The 18404-nt window shown below is 47.9% G+C and overlaps 1 protein-coding gene across 5 annotated transcripts; it reads left to right on the top strand.

Annotated features, from left to right (window-relative positions):
• Positions 1–323: 323 nt before the first annotated feature.
• On the top strand, positions 324–17328 carry CBX7 (chromobox 7). Of its 5 annotated transcripts, XR_009114352.1 has the most exons (7): positions 325–640; positions 2835–2878; positions 6872–6937; positions 7462–7528; positions 8128–8467; positions 10466–11183; positions 13297–17328. XR_009114352.1 is itself a non-coding variant. In XM_058022011.1 (6 exons), the coding sequence occupies exons 1-6, from the start codon at positions 446–448 to the stop codon at positions 10612–10614; spliced, it is 858 nt and encodes a 285-aa protein (XP_057877994.1). In that variant the 5' UTR covers positions 324–445; the 3' UTR covers positions 10615–17328. The 5 variants fall into 5 exon arrangements, 4 of the variants coding, with proteins under 4 accessions (XP_057877994.1, XP_057877993.1, XP_057877998.1 ...); XM_058022011.1 differs by having other exon boundaries at positions 324–640; positions 10469–17328; XM_058022010.1 differs by having other exon boundaries at positions 10466–17328.
• The last annotated feature ends 1076 nt before the right edge of the window (positions 17329–18404 follow it).

Raw genomic sequence — 18404 nt, 5'->3', positions numbered from 1 at the left:
CCATACCTGTGGACACATGTATGTATGTAGTGAGCAAATGAGCACATGCAGAATAAACGACTGAGATTAACACATTCACACTGCGTATTTGCCATTTCTGCAGTGAGGTTTGTCCTGTCTCAGACTTTGAGTGCAAACAGCACCCAGTGACATTCAGTCACAGCAGAGGAGCAACTGAGCACACTTGTGGGAGAGTAGGTAGTTGCACATGTAGAAATAAGTCCCTGCTCTGATGCAAAAAGTTTCCTAGGAGACTTCAAAGAAAAACCCCTCAGTCTGTTGTTTGAAGCAGTGGTTGGGAAGCAAAAGCACGTTTCTGCAGACTGGTGTGCGAGGGAGCCTGGATACCTGACTGCCTGCTCATGATGTCCCTGTTTTCTCATGCCTCACCCAAGAAAGCCTTAGTTGCCTTGAAGCGGTGGCCTGAGGAAATGCTTGCTCCACGATGACTGATAGCTACACGTGCCTTTGCGCTGGCAGAGGCACAGAGGCACCCCCAGGACCCGGGACATCTCATCGGCCGGGTGGGTGCAGCTGGATCGACGCTGAAATCAGGATTATCAGCTGGATCAACGCTGAAACCAGGACTGACACCCCTCGATTGACACACTCAGCCCGATTGACACTGGAACCAGGACTGGTGATCCCTTTTTCTCTCTTTTATCCCGTTTTTATGTTTCTCACTTTCTTTCTCTCTCCCCTGCCCTGCATCCCTCCATGCCCCTTAATACATCTTTTCTCTCTTCCTTCTCATCTTACCCTTTTCCTAAAACACGCTGCCATGTACTTGTATAGTCAGTCAGGGACTAACATACCAACTACCACGCACGCCAAGTGTGTAATTTACTAGGAAAATTTTCTGATCGTTTGCTGGCCCTCAGACTTTCGTCGCCGCTTTCCACGGCGATCACTGACGAATCCCGGCTGCTTCCTTCCCCCAGAAGCTGGTCCGCTGCGGGCACCTGGCGCTGAGGCACCTGCGGCGGCGGCGGCCCGGGCAGAGGAGGCGCTCCGGGTTCCTGCCGCAGCGCCGCTCCCGCCTCCTGGCTCTGCCGCTTTCCCAGCCGCCGCCGCCGCCGGCACGCGACCGCCGGGGGCCGCGTTCCTGCGGAAAACGCCCGCAAACGCCGCGGCTCGGCGGCGGCGGGCAGCGCTCCCTCACGGCGCCGCTCACGGCGCTGCCCCCGGCGGGAGGCGGGCCGGAGGCGGCGCGGCCGGGGCGGGAACCGCCTGAGGCGCCGCTCCCGCCTCCTTCGCTCGCTCGCTCCCTCCCTCCGCTCCTCACCCCCCGCTCCCGCCCCCTCGCGCGCGCGCCGGGGAAAACGTTGCGCAGGTTCTAAAGCGGCGGCGGGGGCGCGGCCGCGCGCGAGGGGGCGTGTGAGGGGGAGCGGCGGGGAACGGCGGGGAACGGCCGCCACCGGCACAGCCTCGGCCCGCCCGCTCGCCCGCCCGCCGCATGGAGCTGTCGGCCATCGGCGAGCAGGTGTTCGCCGTGGAGAGCATCCGCAAGAAGCGCGTGCGGAAGGTGGGCAGCGGCGGAGCGGAGCGGGGCGGGGCGGGGGGAGCGCACCGGGACACCCCCGGCCCCTCCCGCCGCGCACCGGGAGGGGGGAGGCGTGGTGGGCGCGCGCGCGGCCGCCCGGCCCCGTCCCCCGGTCCCCGTCCCCTCACAGCCGCGGGCGTCACCGGCACCTGCCCGAGGCTGGCGGGCGGGGGACACACGTGTTGCCCGTGAGGTGGTGCGGGCCGAGGGGCGGCTGCCGCTGCTGGGCTTCGGCCTCTGCAGGATGAGTGCTGGTGACACCGAAAGGGAGAGCCCAAACCGGAGCGGGTTTGGGAAAGCTCCCGTGACTCAGTTTCCCCAGCCGTGGAGCGCTCCCGTCCCCGCAGAGTTGCACGGATTAACCTGTAAGCGTGCAGTGTGTAGAGATCCTCCGGTGGAAAGTTCCTTATAGGGCAGTGTTTTCCAGCCTCGGGAAGCTGATGAGCCCCCCAAGCGGAAAATGAAACTGGTTCTCTGCACCCGAGTGCTTCCCTTGCTCTGCCTTTCCTGTGAAGGTGTCTGGCTGCAGCAGCGGCTCTTGGAGAGTGGTCGTCCTGCATGCACAAAGGCCTTTGCCATGCTTTGGGCAGTGCTTAGCAAACCCCTCAGTATAACATTAAATATTTTGATAGTTGTTCATGTTGCTTGCAGAGCCCTTGAATGCAGCTTCCAATCACAGCACTTTTTTTTTTTTTTTTTTTAATCTTGTACTTAGAGACTTAGAGTGAAAAAAAAAATAGCTCTGAACTTCAGCTGTGAGCTGCTGAATGCTTGGGTCAAAAGGATGAGTGCCTGTGATGGATGGAAGAGTGTTTGAGTAGAACACGTAGCAAATGGAAATGAACATGCCAGAGATGCTTCATAGGTTCTGATATACTGTGTTTCTTCTCTCTGCTTAAAAAAAAAATTCATCTGACATTTGCTCCTGGCTTACATCTCCTTCCTGCATTTATGTGTGCTGACTTCTCATAGGTTTGCCTGTGAATGTGTGCATGGTTCAGTCTTGCTCTCTGGTTGGCTTTTAGTGTTCTGCCTGCAAGCCTTCTGCAAAGCTATGCTCCAAGCTGATGGTAGTACCAGCAAGCTTAAACACCCCTCTGTGCCCAATTTTTGGAGAAAAATATATATCAAGTGTAGTTGAATGGGGAAGTGACTGTGTTTTGAAAATAAAGTGATGGGAAACAAGCTTTTTGGTTGCAGAGTTCAGTGTGTTGATTGGTTGCATCTTGTACTGTAGCCCATATTTGGTTCCATAGTTCACCTGTTTTCTTCTGCCTTTTTTCACCCTCAGGGTAAAGTAGAATATTTGGTGAAGTGGAAAGGATGGCCCCCAAAGTAAGTTGTGTTTACTTGTCTGTTTTTTCTTTAATATTCCATAATAGCTTGCACTGTGTCTCTGCAATTGAGCATTTCATTCATAATGGGTAATGGTTTGTCCCTCATTTCAACAACAACAAACAAAATCAAAGAGCCACAAACCAAACCCAACTCTGTTTGTGAATTGGCAGCTAAGGAATACAAACTGCGTGCCAGTCTATTCTGACTGGGTTTTGCCACCACTGAAATATTTCATTGAGAGGCTTTCTAGATACAAATGTTTTTAAATTCCTTATGAGTTCAACAAAGAACCCAGATTCTTCTGAACTTGGAATAGCTCCTGCTTTTCTGAGTCAGCACCAAGAGGACCCCACTTTATTTTTAGAGCTGTCTGCAGTCTTTTAAAATAGAAAACGTCTTGATAGTCTTGTCTTCCTCTTCTACTGCTTCCCCTCTGCAATTCACCAACAAAAAGGGGCAATGTTTCAGATTTATTGATTGTAACCAAATGCAGGTGACCTTTGTTCCTTGAAAATTCCCGCCATGCCTTCATTTCCTTGTCTGAAACCTCCTGTTACTTTGAGTGCCTTTTCTGCTTTTGTTTTGGTTGCTCTATTGCAAAATTGAAGAAAAGTTTGGGTTTTTTTCAGCAGTGCTGTGCACTGTTTACAGACACTTCTCTCATTAAAATGCAGCTGCTCCTGAAGAAGAGCGATTTCTCTGTGCTTAAGCAGTCAGTGAAATGCTTTGAGATTAAAAGGATTAGGCAACTGGAGAATATTACTATGTCAGCTAGCAGTCTAGTGGAGCAGCCTCCTGGCCAGCCCGTACGGGGCCGTGTCTTGGCTTTTCTGTTTGTGCCCGTGTGTGTACACCGGCCGTGTGTGTGGGTACAGCCGTGTTGCACACGCGGTTGCTCCGTGTGTTGCTAAGCAAAGGAGCCGCTTGTCACAGGTTCGTCCTCGCAGCTGCAAAGGGGGGCCCGCCAGGGTGGTTCTGTCAGGCTGTACCTGGTGTCCAAGAAGCTGAAATGTGTTCTTGGGTGCCCAACTGTATACCTAAGGCCACGTGTGAAGATAAGCAGCTTCCCCTCTCTGGTGGTGGTGGGAGAGGGTGACTTTATTCTTGGGAGTTCTGCTGTCAGAGAGTAACCTTGTGCACTTGTTGAGCACCAGCTGCCCTGTAGCATGGGTCACTTGCTGGACTGCTTCAGCCTCAAATAGCCAAGTCTTACTTAATCACTGATAGAGGGTGGGAAAGGTATTTGGAGTCTGCAAGACCTCATCCCCTCTTGGCCAGAATACTGATGTTTATCCCATTCTCCTTTCAACAAACGCATTGAAGTCCTTCTCTTGTAAAGCCCTCTGCCAAGAAGGTGGGCTGAGGCATGGCGTAATGTTTCTTGGACAGGGCAGGCCTTATTCTTAACTGCTGCCTGTCCTTGTCCTGTGCCTTGGAATACTGGGGGAGACAGACAGAAACACTTTTGGGAATTGAAAGCACAGTTCCCCTGGGTGCAAGGTGATGTCAGAGTTCTCTTATTTTAATGTATGGCATGTCCATGCATCTTCCTTCTTCCCCCAAACTCCAAATCTGAAGACTGTTGTTTATTTTTTTTTCCTTCCTCCTGCCTGCCTCCACTTTAACTGTGGCCTCAGTGGTTTGAATTACTTAAACTCAAGATGCTCAGAGCATTGGAGTCACTTTCATCCCACTAGCAGTCTCTGTTCCTTGTGTCTAAACATACATATGCCCGTGATGGCATGCAGCACCACAATCTGTTTGTGTCTGTTTCCTCATTCCACATCATTCCCTTCCTTAATTACCAACCTTGTTGCATTGCTTTTTGTAATCTCTGTACCTATTATCCCATCATTACCACTGGAAGTATTCATGAAAGGGAATAAGGATAGGTCAGTAGTTTACTGCTTTCACATGCAATTCACATTTCACTTTTTTTCCCCTCTTCTCAATAAAAAATTCTTATTCGTGCCCTACTCCTCAGATTTATGGACTGCACTGCAGGAGTCAGGGAATGGAGGAGTGACAGTCTGATTCTATCTACAAGCTTGTTTACAACTTGAGTTGGAGTTAAAAGGAGGGGGAAGAGGAGGAGTAGAAGGAGGGGGAAGGAAGATCATATGATCTGTGTTTTCCAGAGTGCCTGCTCTCTGCAGTTTGCTGCAGCCCGGGCTGTGTGTACCCATACATAAAGCTCCGTGTGCGCGTGCGCGTGGCAAACTCAACCATGTTTTTTTTATATGCAGTGTTTTGCCACTGCAGCGAAGCCAGAATCTGAGCTGCAGAGAAGAAGGCAACACCCACCAGGGTGTTTTTTTTAAGCAAATCCCTCTTCTTCTCCTGCCTATGAAAAGCAATCCAATGACTTTTTTTCCCCCTTGTGGTGTTATTTTTCTTAAATTTGTAGGATGTGTGCCAGAATTCCTGCAGCTGGGAGGAAACCTTCCTCTTTTCAAACAGTATCTTGGCTTTGACAGCTCACAGTCAGGTTGCTGCAGGAGGCATGAGCAAAGGAGGGAGGGAGAGAGGGAGGGATCAGCTCATTATGAAGACATAGCTGTTCTTAACTCTCTGATGTACTGTGCACCTTGGGATATCTGAATGTCATATTTTTATTTCTCCCTTTTGTAAAAAAATTTTATTTTCATTTCTAGACCCATCCTCCAGTATTGTTCCTGTATTATAGTATTTTTCTTCTCTCTAATGGAGAGATAAAAGGGAAAAGCATTCCCAAACCACCTCCCTTGTGTACCCCGTGTACCCCATGTCCTCACATGCAGTCCGCGCTTCATCCAGAAATGTAAACATCCTAAAATGCTTTCTTGCTGTTTAAAGGCACTGATACAAATGCACCCTTTTGCACCTGCATGTGACTCCTCTCTGGTCCTCCTCCCGGGGGCCTGGGATGAGCTCTGCCTCCAGGCCTGGATCTCACATTTCAGGAAAGTTGGGGTTCTGAGACATTTGAGGATTCAGATTTGCTTTCTTGCCTTAGAGTTTCTATGGTAGAGACACAACACCCATCTTTTCTGGGCAAGCATGACCCCTAAGAAGTAAACATGCCCCAAGGACCAATTGGTGATTCTTTCAGCTTCCACAGTGGGAGCATTTTGCCTGCTTCTCCCTAGTGTTAAGTGCATCTGTGCTCTTTGGGAACTAGTTTTGGAGTTGCCTGCTAGGTGGGCTCAGTGCTTTCCTGAGCATCTGATTCCTGTCGCAGCCGTCTGGCTGTGGAGGAGGCAGCTGGAGCAGTGAGTGACGCCGTTCCCAGGCTACTCGGGCAGCGTGAAGCCCGTTCGGGGCAGTGTCGGTGCCCTGGCCGCGGTGCGGTTGGGGTGCTTCGTATCCATGAGTTCCGCCCGATAGGAACAGCCTGTAGGGGGAGCCGAGCAGGAGCCTTAGGCAAGTGGCCGTCAGCTCGCCCCGGGGCCCGGCTCCCAACATGTTTGGTTGAACGGCATCAGTGGAAAAAATTAAATTCTTAAATGAATCCTTTCAGCGTCAGTGATTAGAAGTAATTAATAATGCAGGTGAGAAAGCGTACTTACTCTTCGAGCACTCTAAATTAAGAGAGACCTATTTTTCAGAAAGATGTTTTAGAACGTGCCTCGTTGTTCCATGGGGTTTGTGGTATTTGAGGGAGTGCTGCAGATGAGACCTGTTTAGGCACGGACTTACAAACAGTTTGTGAGTGTGTGCACAGGCTTTGCAGCCAGTGTGGAGTGGGCCCTGGGGAGGAAAGCCTTCCCCGTTTTCGTACAAAGAGCCGCTTGATGCTTGGCCCTGCCTGTTTTGGGAAGGGGAGGTGGTGTCTGTGGGAAGCTGGGGAGGGAATGGCTGGGATTCCTCAGAGCTCTCGCAATGTTGTGGCATGCCCCACCGACCCTTGTGAAGACAGTATCCAGGGCTGCAGCACACTAGTAGCAGGCCTGCAGAGAGAATGTTTCATTAAAATGTTGTTTACTTTTTATTCCTTATGTTTTTCTTCAGATACAGCACATGGGAGCCAGAGGACCATATCTTGGATCCTCGCCTGGTAGTGGCTTATGAAGAAAAGTAAGGACACATGTTCTTTCTCTCCCTGGACACAGGAAAAGAAATAGTGTCTTTATTTCATTGTATGCATAAAGTGCCTCTGTTATCCCTACTTCAGTCAAAGATGAGATGTGTAGCAATCAATCCTGCTTGATTTTTGTAGCCTGGTGTTGATTGAGATGGAGAAGACAGGGTTAAAGCAGCTTTGATTGGCACTCTTCAGGAAATGAGGCCAAGAACAGGCAGCACTGAGCCAGAGAACAATCAGACTCAGGTTTTAATCGGGTCCAAAGCTGGACTGGAGTTATGTGAGGTGGGAAGTTTCTCTAACCCATCCTTGATTAGCTGTGTCAGAGAAATTCCCCTATTGCAAGGTTTTCACTTCTACAGGAAGCAATTCTGGGATGTTTTCCAAGCTCACACTGGTCACCATTGGATTTTATTGAAGGAAATTGAGGGAGCTATGCTGCAAAAGATTGAAGTCCCAACTAGGTTTTATGCTGTGGTATTTAGTGCTCAGTTTGATTTGTATTCCTCTTTCACAGGGAAGAGAGAGACCGTGCATCAGGGTACAGGAAAAGAGGCCCCAAACCAAAGCGCCTCCTACTGCAGGTAGCCTCTTGCTCTTCTGTGTATTTCTAACTCCTTAGCTGCTCTGCTGCTCCCCTGCTCTCAGTGAGGTGGAAACTGTCTGTTTGCTGTTGCATGGACAAAACTGGAGGTAACAAGCTAACATCATAACATGAAATCAGTGTTTAGGCAGATAGTTTTAACCTGTTAGCTGAAGAGATCTCTAATTTGTCTTTAAAAATGCAAAACAAAATAAAACAACAGCTCTTTCTCTCTGAACTAGGATTTTATAAAGTGTGAGCTTGGGTACTTGCAGGTTACCTGGTTTGTGTGCTCTTTTTATTTCATGTTGAGCTTGGATTTTCCTTCAGTCAAAGATATCCCATAGCTGGAAGCAGAGTTTCAGCATGCTTTTACTGTTGCCAAGCAAAGCAGCCAATCCTAGGAAGCAGATATTAGGAAGAGCTTAGAAGGCAGTTGAAGAGGGGAGAGAAATGGTCTTGTAGAAGCAGCACACTTTATCCTAGCTCGTCTAGAGGTTCATAGACTGAACAAAGAATATTTTCCTGGTTCCCAGTGGGGAGCCCTCACTGCATGATCAGATGTCTGCTCTGACCCTTGCTGCGTTGGTGTCTTGGCAGCGGCTGTATGGCATGGACTTGAGGAGTGCTCACAAGGGAAAGGAGAAGCTCTGCTTCTCTCTTGCACGGAGGTTTGGAGGAGGAGACAGTAGCCTGCCAGGGGCCAAGACAGGGCAGGCAGAGTTCCCTGAGAAGACTGGGGGTGCAGTCCTGCCATTCTCTCTCCGGAAGCAACGCAAAAACCAGAAGTACCTACGGCTGTCAAGGAAGAAGTTCCCGCGCATGGCGAGCCTGGAGAACCGAAACTGCAGGCACGACTTCTTCCTGAATGATGCGGTGGGCCTAGAGGCCAGGCAGAGCTCTGAGGACTGGGAGGCCACACAGCACACCAGCAAAGAAGGTAAGGCTAGTCACCCTTTGGTGAAGTTCTGGGGCATGTCAGGGATATTCTGCATACTTCCACCTTGGTTACATCCTCCTGGGATTGTGGTTTAGGTCAGGCCCTTATTATGTCCCTCTTGTTTGCAGGTTTCTTTCTCGTTTTAGCAGCACAGATTAATTTTTTTTTGGTCCTGTTGGCTCTATGTAGTCTTACAACCCAGACACCCCTCTCAGTGTTAGAAAATGTGCAGAAGATATTGCAAGTTTTCCTCCTCTTAAAATTTCCTCCCAGCAGAGGTGACACACAAGTGTGACAGATGAACTGTGCCTCTGTCCACATTATCCACATGTGCTCAGCCTGCTGCTTGGCTCAAAGGACTTCGGCTGTGGACAAGCTTGGGCAGCAGCAGTCCTCTCATAGTGCTGCTTTAAGAAGCATACAGGAATGCTGCTAGGAACTCACAATATACTCCCTGCCCCCTCCTTCCCTTTCCTCTCCACACCCCTCTAAAGCCTCTTGCTATAGAGCTATGTGAGAAAGGGAGAGAGAGATGAAGTAAGGATGGTAACTCCTGCCTGATCCCACTGAGTAGGCAGTATGAGTGAAGGCATGGGAGATGTCCAAGCACATTTGGCATTTTGGGGAAGGATACCAGTATCTTGTGCAGGAGGGTTGTGGGATGTGTGTGTTGCTCTCAGTTACCAGGGAAACTCTATCCCTGCATTATTAGAGCTTCTGAAGGCGTAGCTTTCCTGAGGAGTGGAAAACTGGGGCTTGTGCTGCTTGTAGTAGCTAAGGGAATCCTGTTACTCCTTGCTAGGAGTAGCTGTTAGCCAGGCTGGATTAGGCAGGATCTTAGGGAGAGGCTGTGTTCTGGGCATCAACTCTATTCTCTCCTTTCTGGGAGAGACTGGAATGGTGCTCAGAATCCAGGGAGGCAGCAATGGGAGTAGCACAGAGGAGCCCAGTGTTACATCCTGACGGTGAGGAAATGTGTGGGGCTGTTCTCCCCAGAAGTGTGCGGCACTAAAGCGCTTGGGGATCAGAAGAGTGAGTGGCACTACAGAATTGTAAAACTGTTTTTGTTCTCCCCTTGACACACAGCCTGTGTGGAATCCCAGTTACTGTTAGGGGGAATTGGACTCTTTCTGGGGGGAAAGTAGATACTCCTGGTGTTTGAGACAGAAGCCAGGAAATACACTCTAAAGGGAGCCTCGTTCTTTGCCCAGGTTGGGACAACAAGATACATAGTGGACAGGTAGAGTGACAGGGAGAGTGGGTGTTTTCCTTCCTCTCTTTTTACATGGCAATCATTGGGAGCTGTGGGGAAATTAGCCTTTGGGTGGCAGATGGGGCTAATAATTATTCTTATAGTGAGAAAGTGCAGGGATGCTTGGGTTTCTTGTATGGAGCTGTCTGGGAGCAAAGGAGGCATATGAGAAAGGAAGAGCAGCTTCTCTGTGGAGCACTACTGAGGGATTTTTGAGAGCATCACACCCAGGCTGCATTGCAGGTGCAGTACAAGGCATTTGTACTCCATTTTGTCTCCCTTTGACTCCCCTAGGAGTATCTGAAGAGTGTGTGTAAGAGATTTTAATTTTTGCCTTTTCAGCATGGTAAGGCGTTTAGAAGACAGTGAGTTCAAACCAGGTTGAGTGTGCTTTGCAGACACAAAACCAAATTAGAGGCTGAGATGGGATGAGGGACATGGGGGTATTGTGGATGGCTAGATGAACTCGGTGGTTTTACAGGGTCTTTTGGCCTCTGTGTAGGCTGCTCTGGTACTACTATGTGTCTGGACACCTGAGTCTCCATTTTCCTTCAGCCTCTGAGGGTAGGGCTTGCACATGTTCTTTCTTGCTCTGTACATGCAGAGTCAGTAGAGGCTGATTTCACCTACGGTTTGTCAGAAAGGAGACCCTTTTTCCATCTTTCCTTCCCTCTCCCCTTCCTCCTTTCTTCTCCCTCACCTTCTCTGTTTCACTAACATGCTCTTATGTGCCTTTCTTCCTGCAGCAGATGTGGATGCCAGTCTCCCTTGGATCCCCACTGTGCCCCCCAGTGAAGTGACAGTGACAGACATCACGGCAAACTCCATCACCGTCACTTTCAGAGAAGCACAAGTGGCTGAGGGCTTCTTTCGAGACCGGAGCGCGCAGTTCTGAATCTCTGTTTGCAGTGCTCCCCAAAACCAGTGCTTTTAGGGTGGGGCTAGGGGAGGCTTACGTTATCCCTTAAGAGAAAAAAAAAATTCAAAATGTCTCCTCTTAAAATGTTTACAGAGACCCTTTTTTTTTCTCCTTTTTCCTCTTTCAGATACGCAAAAAAGGGCAGTGTAGGGGGTGTGTATTTGTCATTGCTTTGTCCAGCTGAAAAACTGACAGCCCTTTCCCTGGCAAAGACTCCCCTCCTTGATGTGAAAGCAGCAAGCTGAACAATTCGCCTTTTATCCTGTTAAGTGGCGGCAGCTGCATTTGTGGGGAGAGGGCATGTGGAGGTGGAAAGAGAGCTGGATCTCTAGCCTGCCGCCTTGTTCTGCAATTGATATCCCTTGGATAAAGATACATCTCTGTACGTTGCTCTTCCCACCTTCCTCCTCCCTCTCTTCCTGCAGCAGTGAGAGGCGATGGATCCTACCTGTGTAGATAACTCCAGCCTGTTAAGACTTTCTCTCCAGTGCTGTTTTCCCTGTGGCCTGCTGTCAGGACTTCAGCAGCGTATTTGCCTGTCTGTGGTAAGTCAGTCTTTGCAGCCTGGGTCCATACAGGCAGCAGAGCTTTCTCCCTTTGATCGTTGATCATGCGGAAATTCTGCAATGCATCTCTGAAATCCAAACTGGCAACATAAATTCAATTTGCCCTCATTAAAAGCTCAGAAAGCCAGCATAGTTGAGACATACCATTCTCTATATGCTAAACAGGATTTGCAGGCTTGGCTCTGCTGCGTGAGGAATGCGTTATGGAAAGCGGGGTCTTCTTACCCTATGCCAAATTCAGTATTAATAACAAATCCTGCCCTGAATATGTGGTAATAAGTTCGTTGAAAACTGACTCCTGTCCCCTGGGAGGAGGGACTAACAGGACAACTGAAGCATTGCCTGGCACTGCAGAGATATCCAAGATACTGGCACAGGCCCAGGACTCGGGAATTGGACAGAACTGAGCTAGAAATGGACCTTGATTAGCAGCAAATTCTGTTCTTGGATCCCATAGAGAGATCCAAAATAAACAACGTGTGGGGAAGGCATGTATTACATCTGAGGAGGGGAAAAATTCCTAATTCTTAGTAATGAGAATTCTTGGATTGTGCTGCCTGAGTGATACTTTTCCATGACTCCAGTATCCTCACAGTATCTGTGATCCTGTACTACTTTACTGATAGGAACTTCCCCTTGGAAGGCTTAAAAATCTTTGCCAAGGAAAGTGGTCTGCATTTCAATAGACCCGCCTGATCTTGCACTCAAAAATGCCTTGTGCTGGACTGCCTGTGACACTTTGAGGTTTTTGAAGAATTGCTGTATTTTGAGTTTGTAGATTAGCATAGCATCTGTTCTTGCACATGCATGTTCTCTTCCATTTTTAAAAGCAAATTTTTTAAAATAACTTAATTTTTTAAATATAGACCTTTTCCAACGGAAAGCAAGAAAAGTAAGGTAGTCTAAAGTGGGAACTCTGGGACAGAGTGCTGCAGGGTAACATTAGCTACTGTCATGATTACTGTCCTCAAATACTATGTTTCCTTACTCCACCCCACCTGAAGCATCTCTTATCTGCTGTATTTATTCAAAATGAAGGCAGGAGCCTTCTTAGCTCTCAGATAAAGACACCTGTGGAAATCCTCAATGTGTTTGTTTGAGGGGCTTGGCTCCTGGCCTGCAGAATTTGGGAGCTCTAGGGTTTCTGGTCCTCCAAACATTTACTTATTATAAAGTGCTTGGACTGCCACTGTGGGTTTTTACTAGAAGCAATTTTTACCTCATTTAGGATATGGCAGCTCAGTGTAGAATTAGGATTTCCCCTTCCATCTCAGAGCTGTTGGAGCAGGTCTGTCTTTCATGCCATCAGAGCAGTTTCAGGATCGCTGGGAAGATCCTGAATTTCTGGACTGACCTTTTGTCTGTAAAAGAAGTAAGATGGGAGTTTTATTATGGAGAAATCTGAGAGGGTGAGAAGTGGAAGCTGAGGGGGAATTATGTGGTGGGAGGAAGAGTGAGTGGGAAAGAAGCTTGCAATAGCTAGCAAGGGCAAGCTGATGAGGTAAGCATGCAGGCGCAGGATGTTTGTTGAACGTGGGTGTCCAGAGCGAGGCTTCTGTGTCTGGAGTTGCACCCTTTTTTGCAGGATGTGGGGTCAGACGGTGTTGTTACCATCACCCAAACACCCCCTCTTCCTGACACCTGCCAAATATGCTGAATACCTGCATCTCTCTTCTGTTGTGACCAGTGGACACACCACGTGGCCCAGTCCACTCTTGTGGGCTGGAGCAGGTCAGGTAGCGATGGTTGCAGAATCGTAGTGTTTGAGCTTATTTTAAAAAAAGTGTTGAACTGCAGCTCATCCTGCTAAATCTTCATGGCATTTATAGGATCTGTTTTCTTTATTCTAATGCAGCAACTGCTGCCTTTGTCATGTCTTCATCTCAGTGTACAAATGCACCAAAAAAAGCTTCCTATTTACTAAGTTCCTGGCTTTGGCTGACATTGGAAGCAATATCAATCCTGCAGCAGGAAAGAGCTTGTCCTAATAAACTCGATTTCCATCCTCTGCTTTCCTCTCCACTCTCCACCTGACACTTCTCAACACTTTGTTTTGGCATTTTTCTTTAAGCGTATTTTCTTTCTCTTGCAGTGGAGTTTTCAAAGACCTGTGGTGGTCTTTCAAAGAGGATCCACCCACAGCTTCATATCTTAATCATTTTTTTGGATCAGGCTATCTAGTGTTCTGCTGGTGACTAATCATCTATCATCTTGCTACACAAAGTGTGGAACAAAGTACCTGGCTGCCACGCTGCTTTGTGTCAACGGGGAGCTAACCATAGTGGGGTTAAGACACAACAAGCTGCGTGTGCGTGGGTTTGGAGAGAAGGGTGTGAAGAGGAGTTTGTGGTAGGAAACTAAGCAGTTACTTTGTTGGCGTGGACTTTTTTTTGACATTCATGAATTCTTGTTTATCTCAAAGAACTTTTCAAGAAGATTTTTCTCCTCATCTTTTTAAAATGTGGCTCTGTTCCACATTGTCTGCGGACATATCACTGTAAACTTCCTTGGTAGAGCTGGTCTTCAGGGACTTTAAAATTAGCTTTATTCCACCTCTGCAGGTGTAGAGAGGGTTTTACTAGTGATGGAAAGACAAGTTGTCTGGGTTTGTCTCTTCTCCCCAGTACTGTCCATCTGCCAGTTCAACCCAAAACCTGGCAGTTGAATTGGGACCTCCTGTGCTAACATATCATGAAAATCAGATGCTGTGTTTGGATCTTTGTTAAGCATTCCGTTTGATTAGAGGAGCCAGAATAGCATCCAGCTGAAGCTGAGTTTAATAATTCTATTTGAAGCGCAAGCCGAGAATAGAAATGGGCTAGCTCTCCCATACCTTGTTTGGCTCCATGGCTGTAAACAAGAGAAATAAAGTTCAGCCAGTGGAAATTACTGAACTGTACACAAGAAACAACCTTCTCAGAGAACTGCTCTAATAGTCATTCTTAGAACTGTTTCCATGTGAAAATTTACCAGCAGTGTTGGGGGACAGAAGTGTTTATTTTATAGATCTTGCAGTGAACTCACTGTATGTGTGATGGACCTGAGGGACTTCATGAGACTGGAAAGCCTTTTCTGTTAACACTGTGTTTAAAAAAAATCTATGTGGAAAGAACTGCCTCTGTTCCTGGATGGTTATAAACTAGATATTATTGCTCTGATATACAAGTGATGCCTTGGAACAGCAAGTTTTAACACGTTAATAGTGGCATAGTGGCCTCCTGCATGCTCCTTATTGTCTTGCGTTTGCTTGGGGGCCCTTCTGCTTGTGAAGTCAGACTAAGGTGATTTTTTTTTTCTCTTTATCTTGTTTTTTTTTTCCAAGCAAGATCAGGATATTATTGTGAGAGCACTCAAAAGCGGTTCCATTTGCCAAAATAAGCCCAAATTTGTTAGTGAATTGACTCTTGTTTATATCAGAGCTCAGACATAGAGAAGCTTATTGAGAAATGAATGGCTTTTTTTGTTATTAGTGTTGTGAAACTGTCCAGAATTGTTCTTCTGGTGTTTTGTGACTGGATGTATAAAATTGTTTGTTCACCTCACAGGGGGCCCTCGGTCCCAGTACTGTTTCATGCTGTACGCCAGCTAGTGCTGCTTGATGGTTTCACTGGAATAGAGAAGGGAGGCCTCACACAGGTCAAAATGTAGGCAGGGTAGCTCAGGCAAGTCCCTCTAAGGTAGCCACAACAGAGGCTGGGGTGTGGAAGATAATGGGGGCTGCCAGCCACATCTATGTATTAAGCAAAGCAAAGTCTACCACCACCTCTCCACCTCTTCCTCTCCTCTCAAGCTTTGAGCTTTTGTTTTCAGAAGTAGGAAAAGTACAAAAAAACTCCTTTTCTAAAGCAAATTGGTATCTACCCATCTTCTGTTCCTCCCTGGCTTACGTGCAGCCTAGGAAGAAGAGGGCGGTGGGCCTTTCTGGGAAAATAATAGGGACAAATTCTGGTCAGGAAAGGGAGGGACAGAGTTGCCTTGGAACTGCTCTCACTCGGTGGTTGAGGAGGGGCCTTTGGGTCAGCTGGCAGTTGAGAGAGAAGGTGTGTTGTAAGCAAAGAACTTGTAGTGAAACTGAGCCCTTGCATCTGTGAGTGGAGTTCTGAATGGGCCTGCAGAGAGGTGAGTGCTGCATTTATGTATCAGTCTTCTGCCATTTGGGAATGCGAGGGAGATCTGTACATTGAGAACTTGCATAGGGCAATTTCTACATAAAAATGTAGAGCATTGGAACACGTTGCTTTTGCCATGCCTGTTGTAAAGGTTTTCCCCAAGGGCATGATAAACTTGTTTTGAGAAAATAGCTTATGATCAACAGGCCACAATGTCCTGTGTCTGAACTTACTGTCTTCACAGAGAAAGTATGAGCTTCTGGGTGTCAGACCACCTGGATTCCACACACAAAGGTGGTCAAGGTAGAAAGGCTCATAAAAGAGCCCCCGGACAACTGGAAGGAGAGAGAAGCAATCCCTTAAAAATGGAATTCAGACCCTTCAAATCGTTTCTGGTAACTAGCACTTGCTGTAGAGATGACCCCATTTTCTCTTCCACTTCTTTCTCTTTCCCCCTTAACTTCTTGAAGTGCAGGGAGCGTGCAGGATATGATCCCTAATTAACCATGAATGGTTGCAGTGCAGGGCTCCATGAAAGCATTTGGGGCTGCTGTGGATTGCTATAAAGTTGGGATGGGGTAGAATTCCTAAGAATTGGAACCTCCATCACAGCTTATCTCATTACTGGGGTGTCAAAGTTTTGGCTGGGAGGGGAATTTTGGAGGAGGAGGAGGTGGGAAACCTTTTTTTATTATTGTTGTTGGTTTTTAACCAGAAAATGTAGTGTCAGCACAAAGAAGCTTTTTGCAAATCTGTCAAAATGTTAAGCAGCTTTTTTTTGCTTTTAAATCTGAAGTATGTTTTGAAGCACTTTGGAAATGCAAAGCACTAGGAGTGCTAAGTACTCCTTATCGTCTGTCTGAAAGTGGCATTTGAAAAGCAAAAGATGTATCTGTTTCAGGCCGCTGGCTGCTCCTTCTCCAGGGCTGCCACCCTGCCCTTTGCCTCCCTCCCATGGGGGAGAGTGTACTCCCCCATGCTGGGAGCAGAGGGTTCCCTAAGGGAGGAGAGCAGACCTGCTAAATCCCTCGCTTGCCTTTGGGATGCAGGTTGGCTTCCTCCCTCCCCACCTCCTTTGATCGAGGAAAGGGAAAAGCAAAGTTGAGTTTCAGTTTGAGTGGTCCTTGTCTGGAGCTCTGACTGTTTCTTCCAGCTCTGGAGACATCTTCATAGAGTTTCCTGTCTGAAAAATTGCACCTTATTAGCTTAATTGAGGAACGAGGAGATGTCTGTCCTTCTGCAGGGAGTGGGGAAGAGGAAAGGAGGGTGAACCAGGAGCTGTCTTCAGTAGCTGCTGGATTTTTCCAGAGGCTGTTTCCACACCTCATCTCCAACAGAACAGCAACAAAAGACCTAAAATAATTTAGATGAAGCTTTTGTTGTGTATATCTCAAGAACCTTTTGAGCAGGTTTAGGGCAGAGAGCCCTTTTCCCTCACCTAGTCAGCTCTACAGCATGGGGGACAACGCCCCAATTCCCTTGCTGGGTGTTCAGCACCAGCATACGCACATGGTTAGAACGCTTTTGTACGCTGGCTCACCTCATTTGGTGTGCTCCTTTTCTGTTGCAGGGGGAAGATGGGGGACAGTGGGCTCAGTTAGAGGGGAGGGTCCCTGATTACTTTTGTTCCTATCTCTTCAGTTGTTGCTGTTGTTCCTGTAAGCACGCTAGAGTATTGGAGTCTTTGCACACAGAAAGCTTCCTTTTGCACAGAATGAGCTTCTAGCTTTTGTACAGACTAATTGAATGTATTTGGGGAGGGGGGGAATAGGGAGTAAACCAATTCCAAACAAACCAATCAGAGTATAATGCCTTTTCTGAGCGAGTATGTGCTGTAAAAGGAGATTGTAATAGCAAAGGGAGGGCAGGCTCAAGTATAATTTGACACAAAGTGTGGTTTTATTTTTGTACTGATATGGATAAGAGACTGTACAGCATCTATTTATTTAGATGATTTATGTGGTAAATGTTGCAAACAAAATTATTAAAATATTAAATATGAGAACTGACATTTACCTCATGGTATGTTTGTGTGGTCATTTACCCCCACCTTGCTTTAATTCTACAGCTGAATTATTTTCCAACAGTCACAACTATTGTTGTATAAACATGCAGCACAGCTGGAAAAAGAATGGAGAACATGCATGTGTGCGTGAGGAAGATCAGTAAAGAAGGATTGATGAAGAATGGAGCCTGCAAAAGGCTGCTTCTGACATTACTCGTTACTTTGATTAGAGGAGGTCAAGTTTTTATTAATTTTTAACCCACTGGGTAAGTTAGAGCTGTCCAAGGCTGACCTGGGATGATTGGTCTTTGATGGATTATAATTTTACGAGGAGAACACTGATGGCAGGGTGGCTGTTGCTCTGGGTTTAGGGAGTTCTCTACATCCTTCATGAGGCTGCAGTGCCAGGACAGCTCTGCCAGCACCAGGAGAGTGCTGGTGTGCCCCACATCCTGCATCTCATTGGAATGGAGAAAGTCTGCAGTGAGACCTGGGCTGCCAGGCATGCTCTGCTGTGCTTGCCAGCAGGACAGCAGTTCTCCTGCAAGCCAAAGCCTCCAATGGTTTGGCCAGCAAGGCTTCCAGGGACCTCTTCAGGAGCACAGCTGCTCCTGGGTACAGTGTGCCCCCTGGTTCACCCCAGGACTTAGCCAAGGAGCTCGAGTCCTGGAACTGCTGGTACTCCATGGAGGAAATCCCAAATGTCATTTAGTCCACTTGGGTGCCTGGCTTGCTCCTTCAAGGTGTGTCCCACTCCATCCCCTGTGGAGGGAGAGGCCAGGTGTTTATAGAGGTATCTGGCCAAGAGAATGGGGCTGTCTGAGATAGCTCCAGTAGATGCAATGTGGGGGTGAGCCCTGCACCTGAATGCAGCTATGGCATCAATCACAGAACAAGTGGAGCAAAAGCAGAGGGGGATGGAGTGTGTTTCCTGACTCAGCCATGGCTCAAGGCAGCATGGTTAGGTCCTTGCCTGTGTTACCAAAGGGCTGTCAGCATGCTTGCCTTGAGCCAGGGAAGCTGAGCTGAGTGATGGCATCAGAGCAGGACTCCAGCCAGCCACTTACTTTCTGGCAGCAGCTAGAG

The sequence above is a fragment of the Melospiza georgiana genome, chromosome 4, assembly GCF_028018845.1.
Source record: "Melospiza georgiana isolate bMelGeo1 chromosome 4, bMelGeo1.pri, whole genome shotgun sequence".
NCBI lineage: Eukaryota > Metazoa > Chordata > Aves > Passeriformes > Passerellidae > Melospiza > Melospiza georgiana.
Note: the sequence above shows the minus strand (reverse complement) of the source record. Positions and strands in the feature narration are given on the sequence as shown.

Excerpts from the sequence above, each read along its gene's own strand:
- CBX7 (XM_058022010.1), top strand. The coding sequence starts at position 446 with ATGACTGATAGCTACACGTGCCTTTGCGCTGGCAGAGGCACAGAGGCA. Across the intron at positions 7,529-8,127 it reads CAAAGCGCCTCCTACTGCAG|CGGCTGTATGGCATGGACTT; the intron begins GTAGCCTCTTGC and ends GTGTCTTGGCAG. Across the intron at positions 8,468-10,465 it reads ACAGCACACCAGCAAAGAAG|CAGATGTGGATGCCAGTCTC; the intron begins GTAAGGCTAGTC and ends TTCTTCCTGCAG.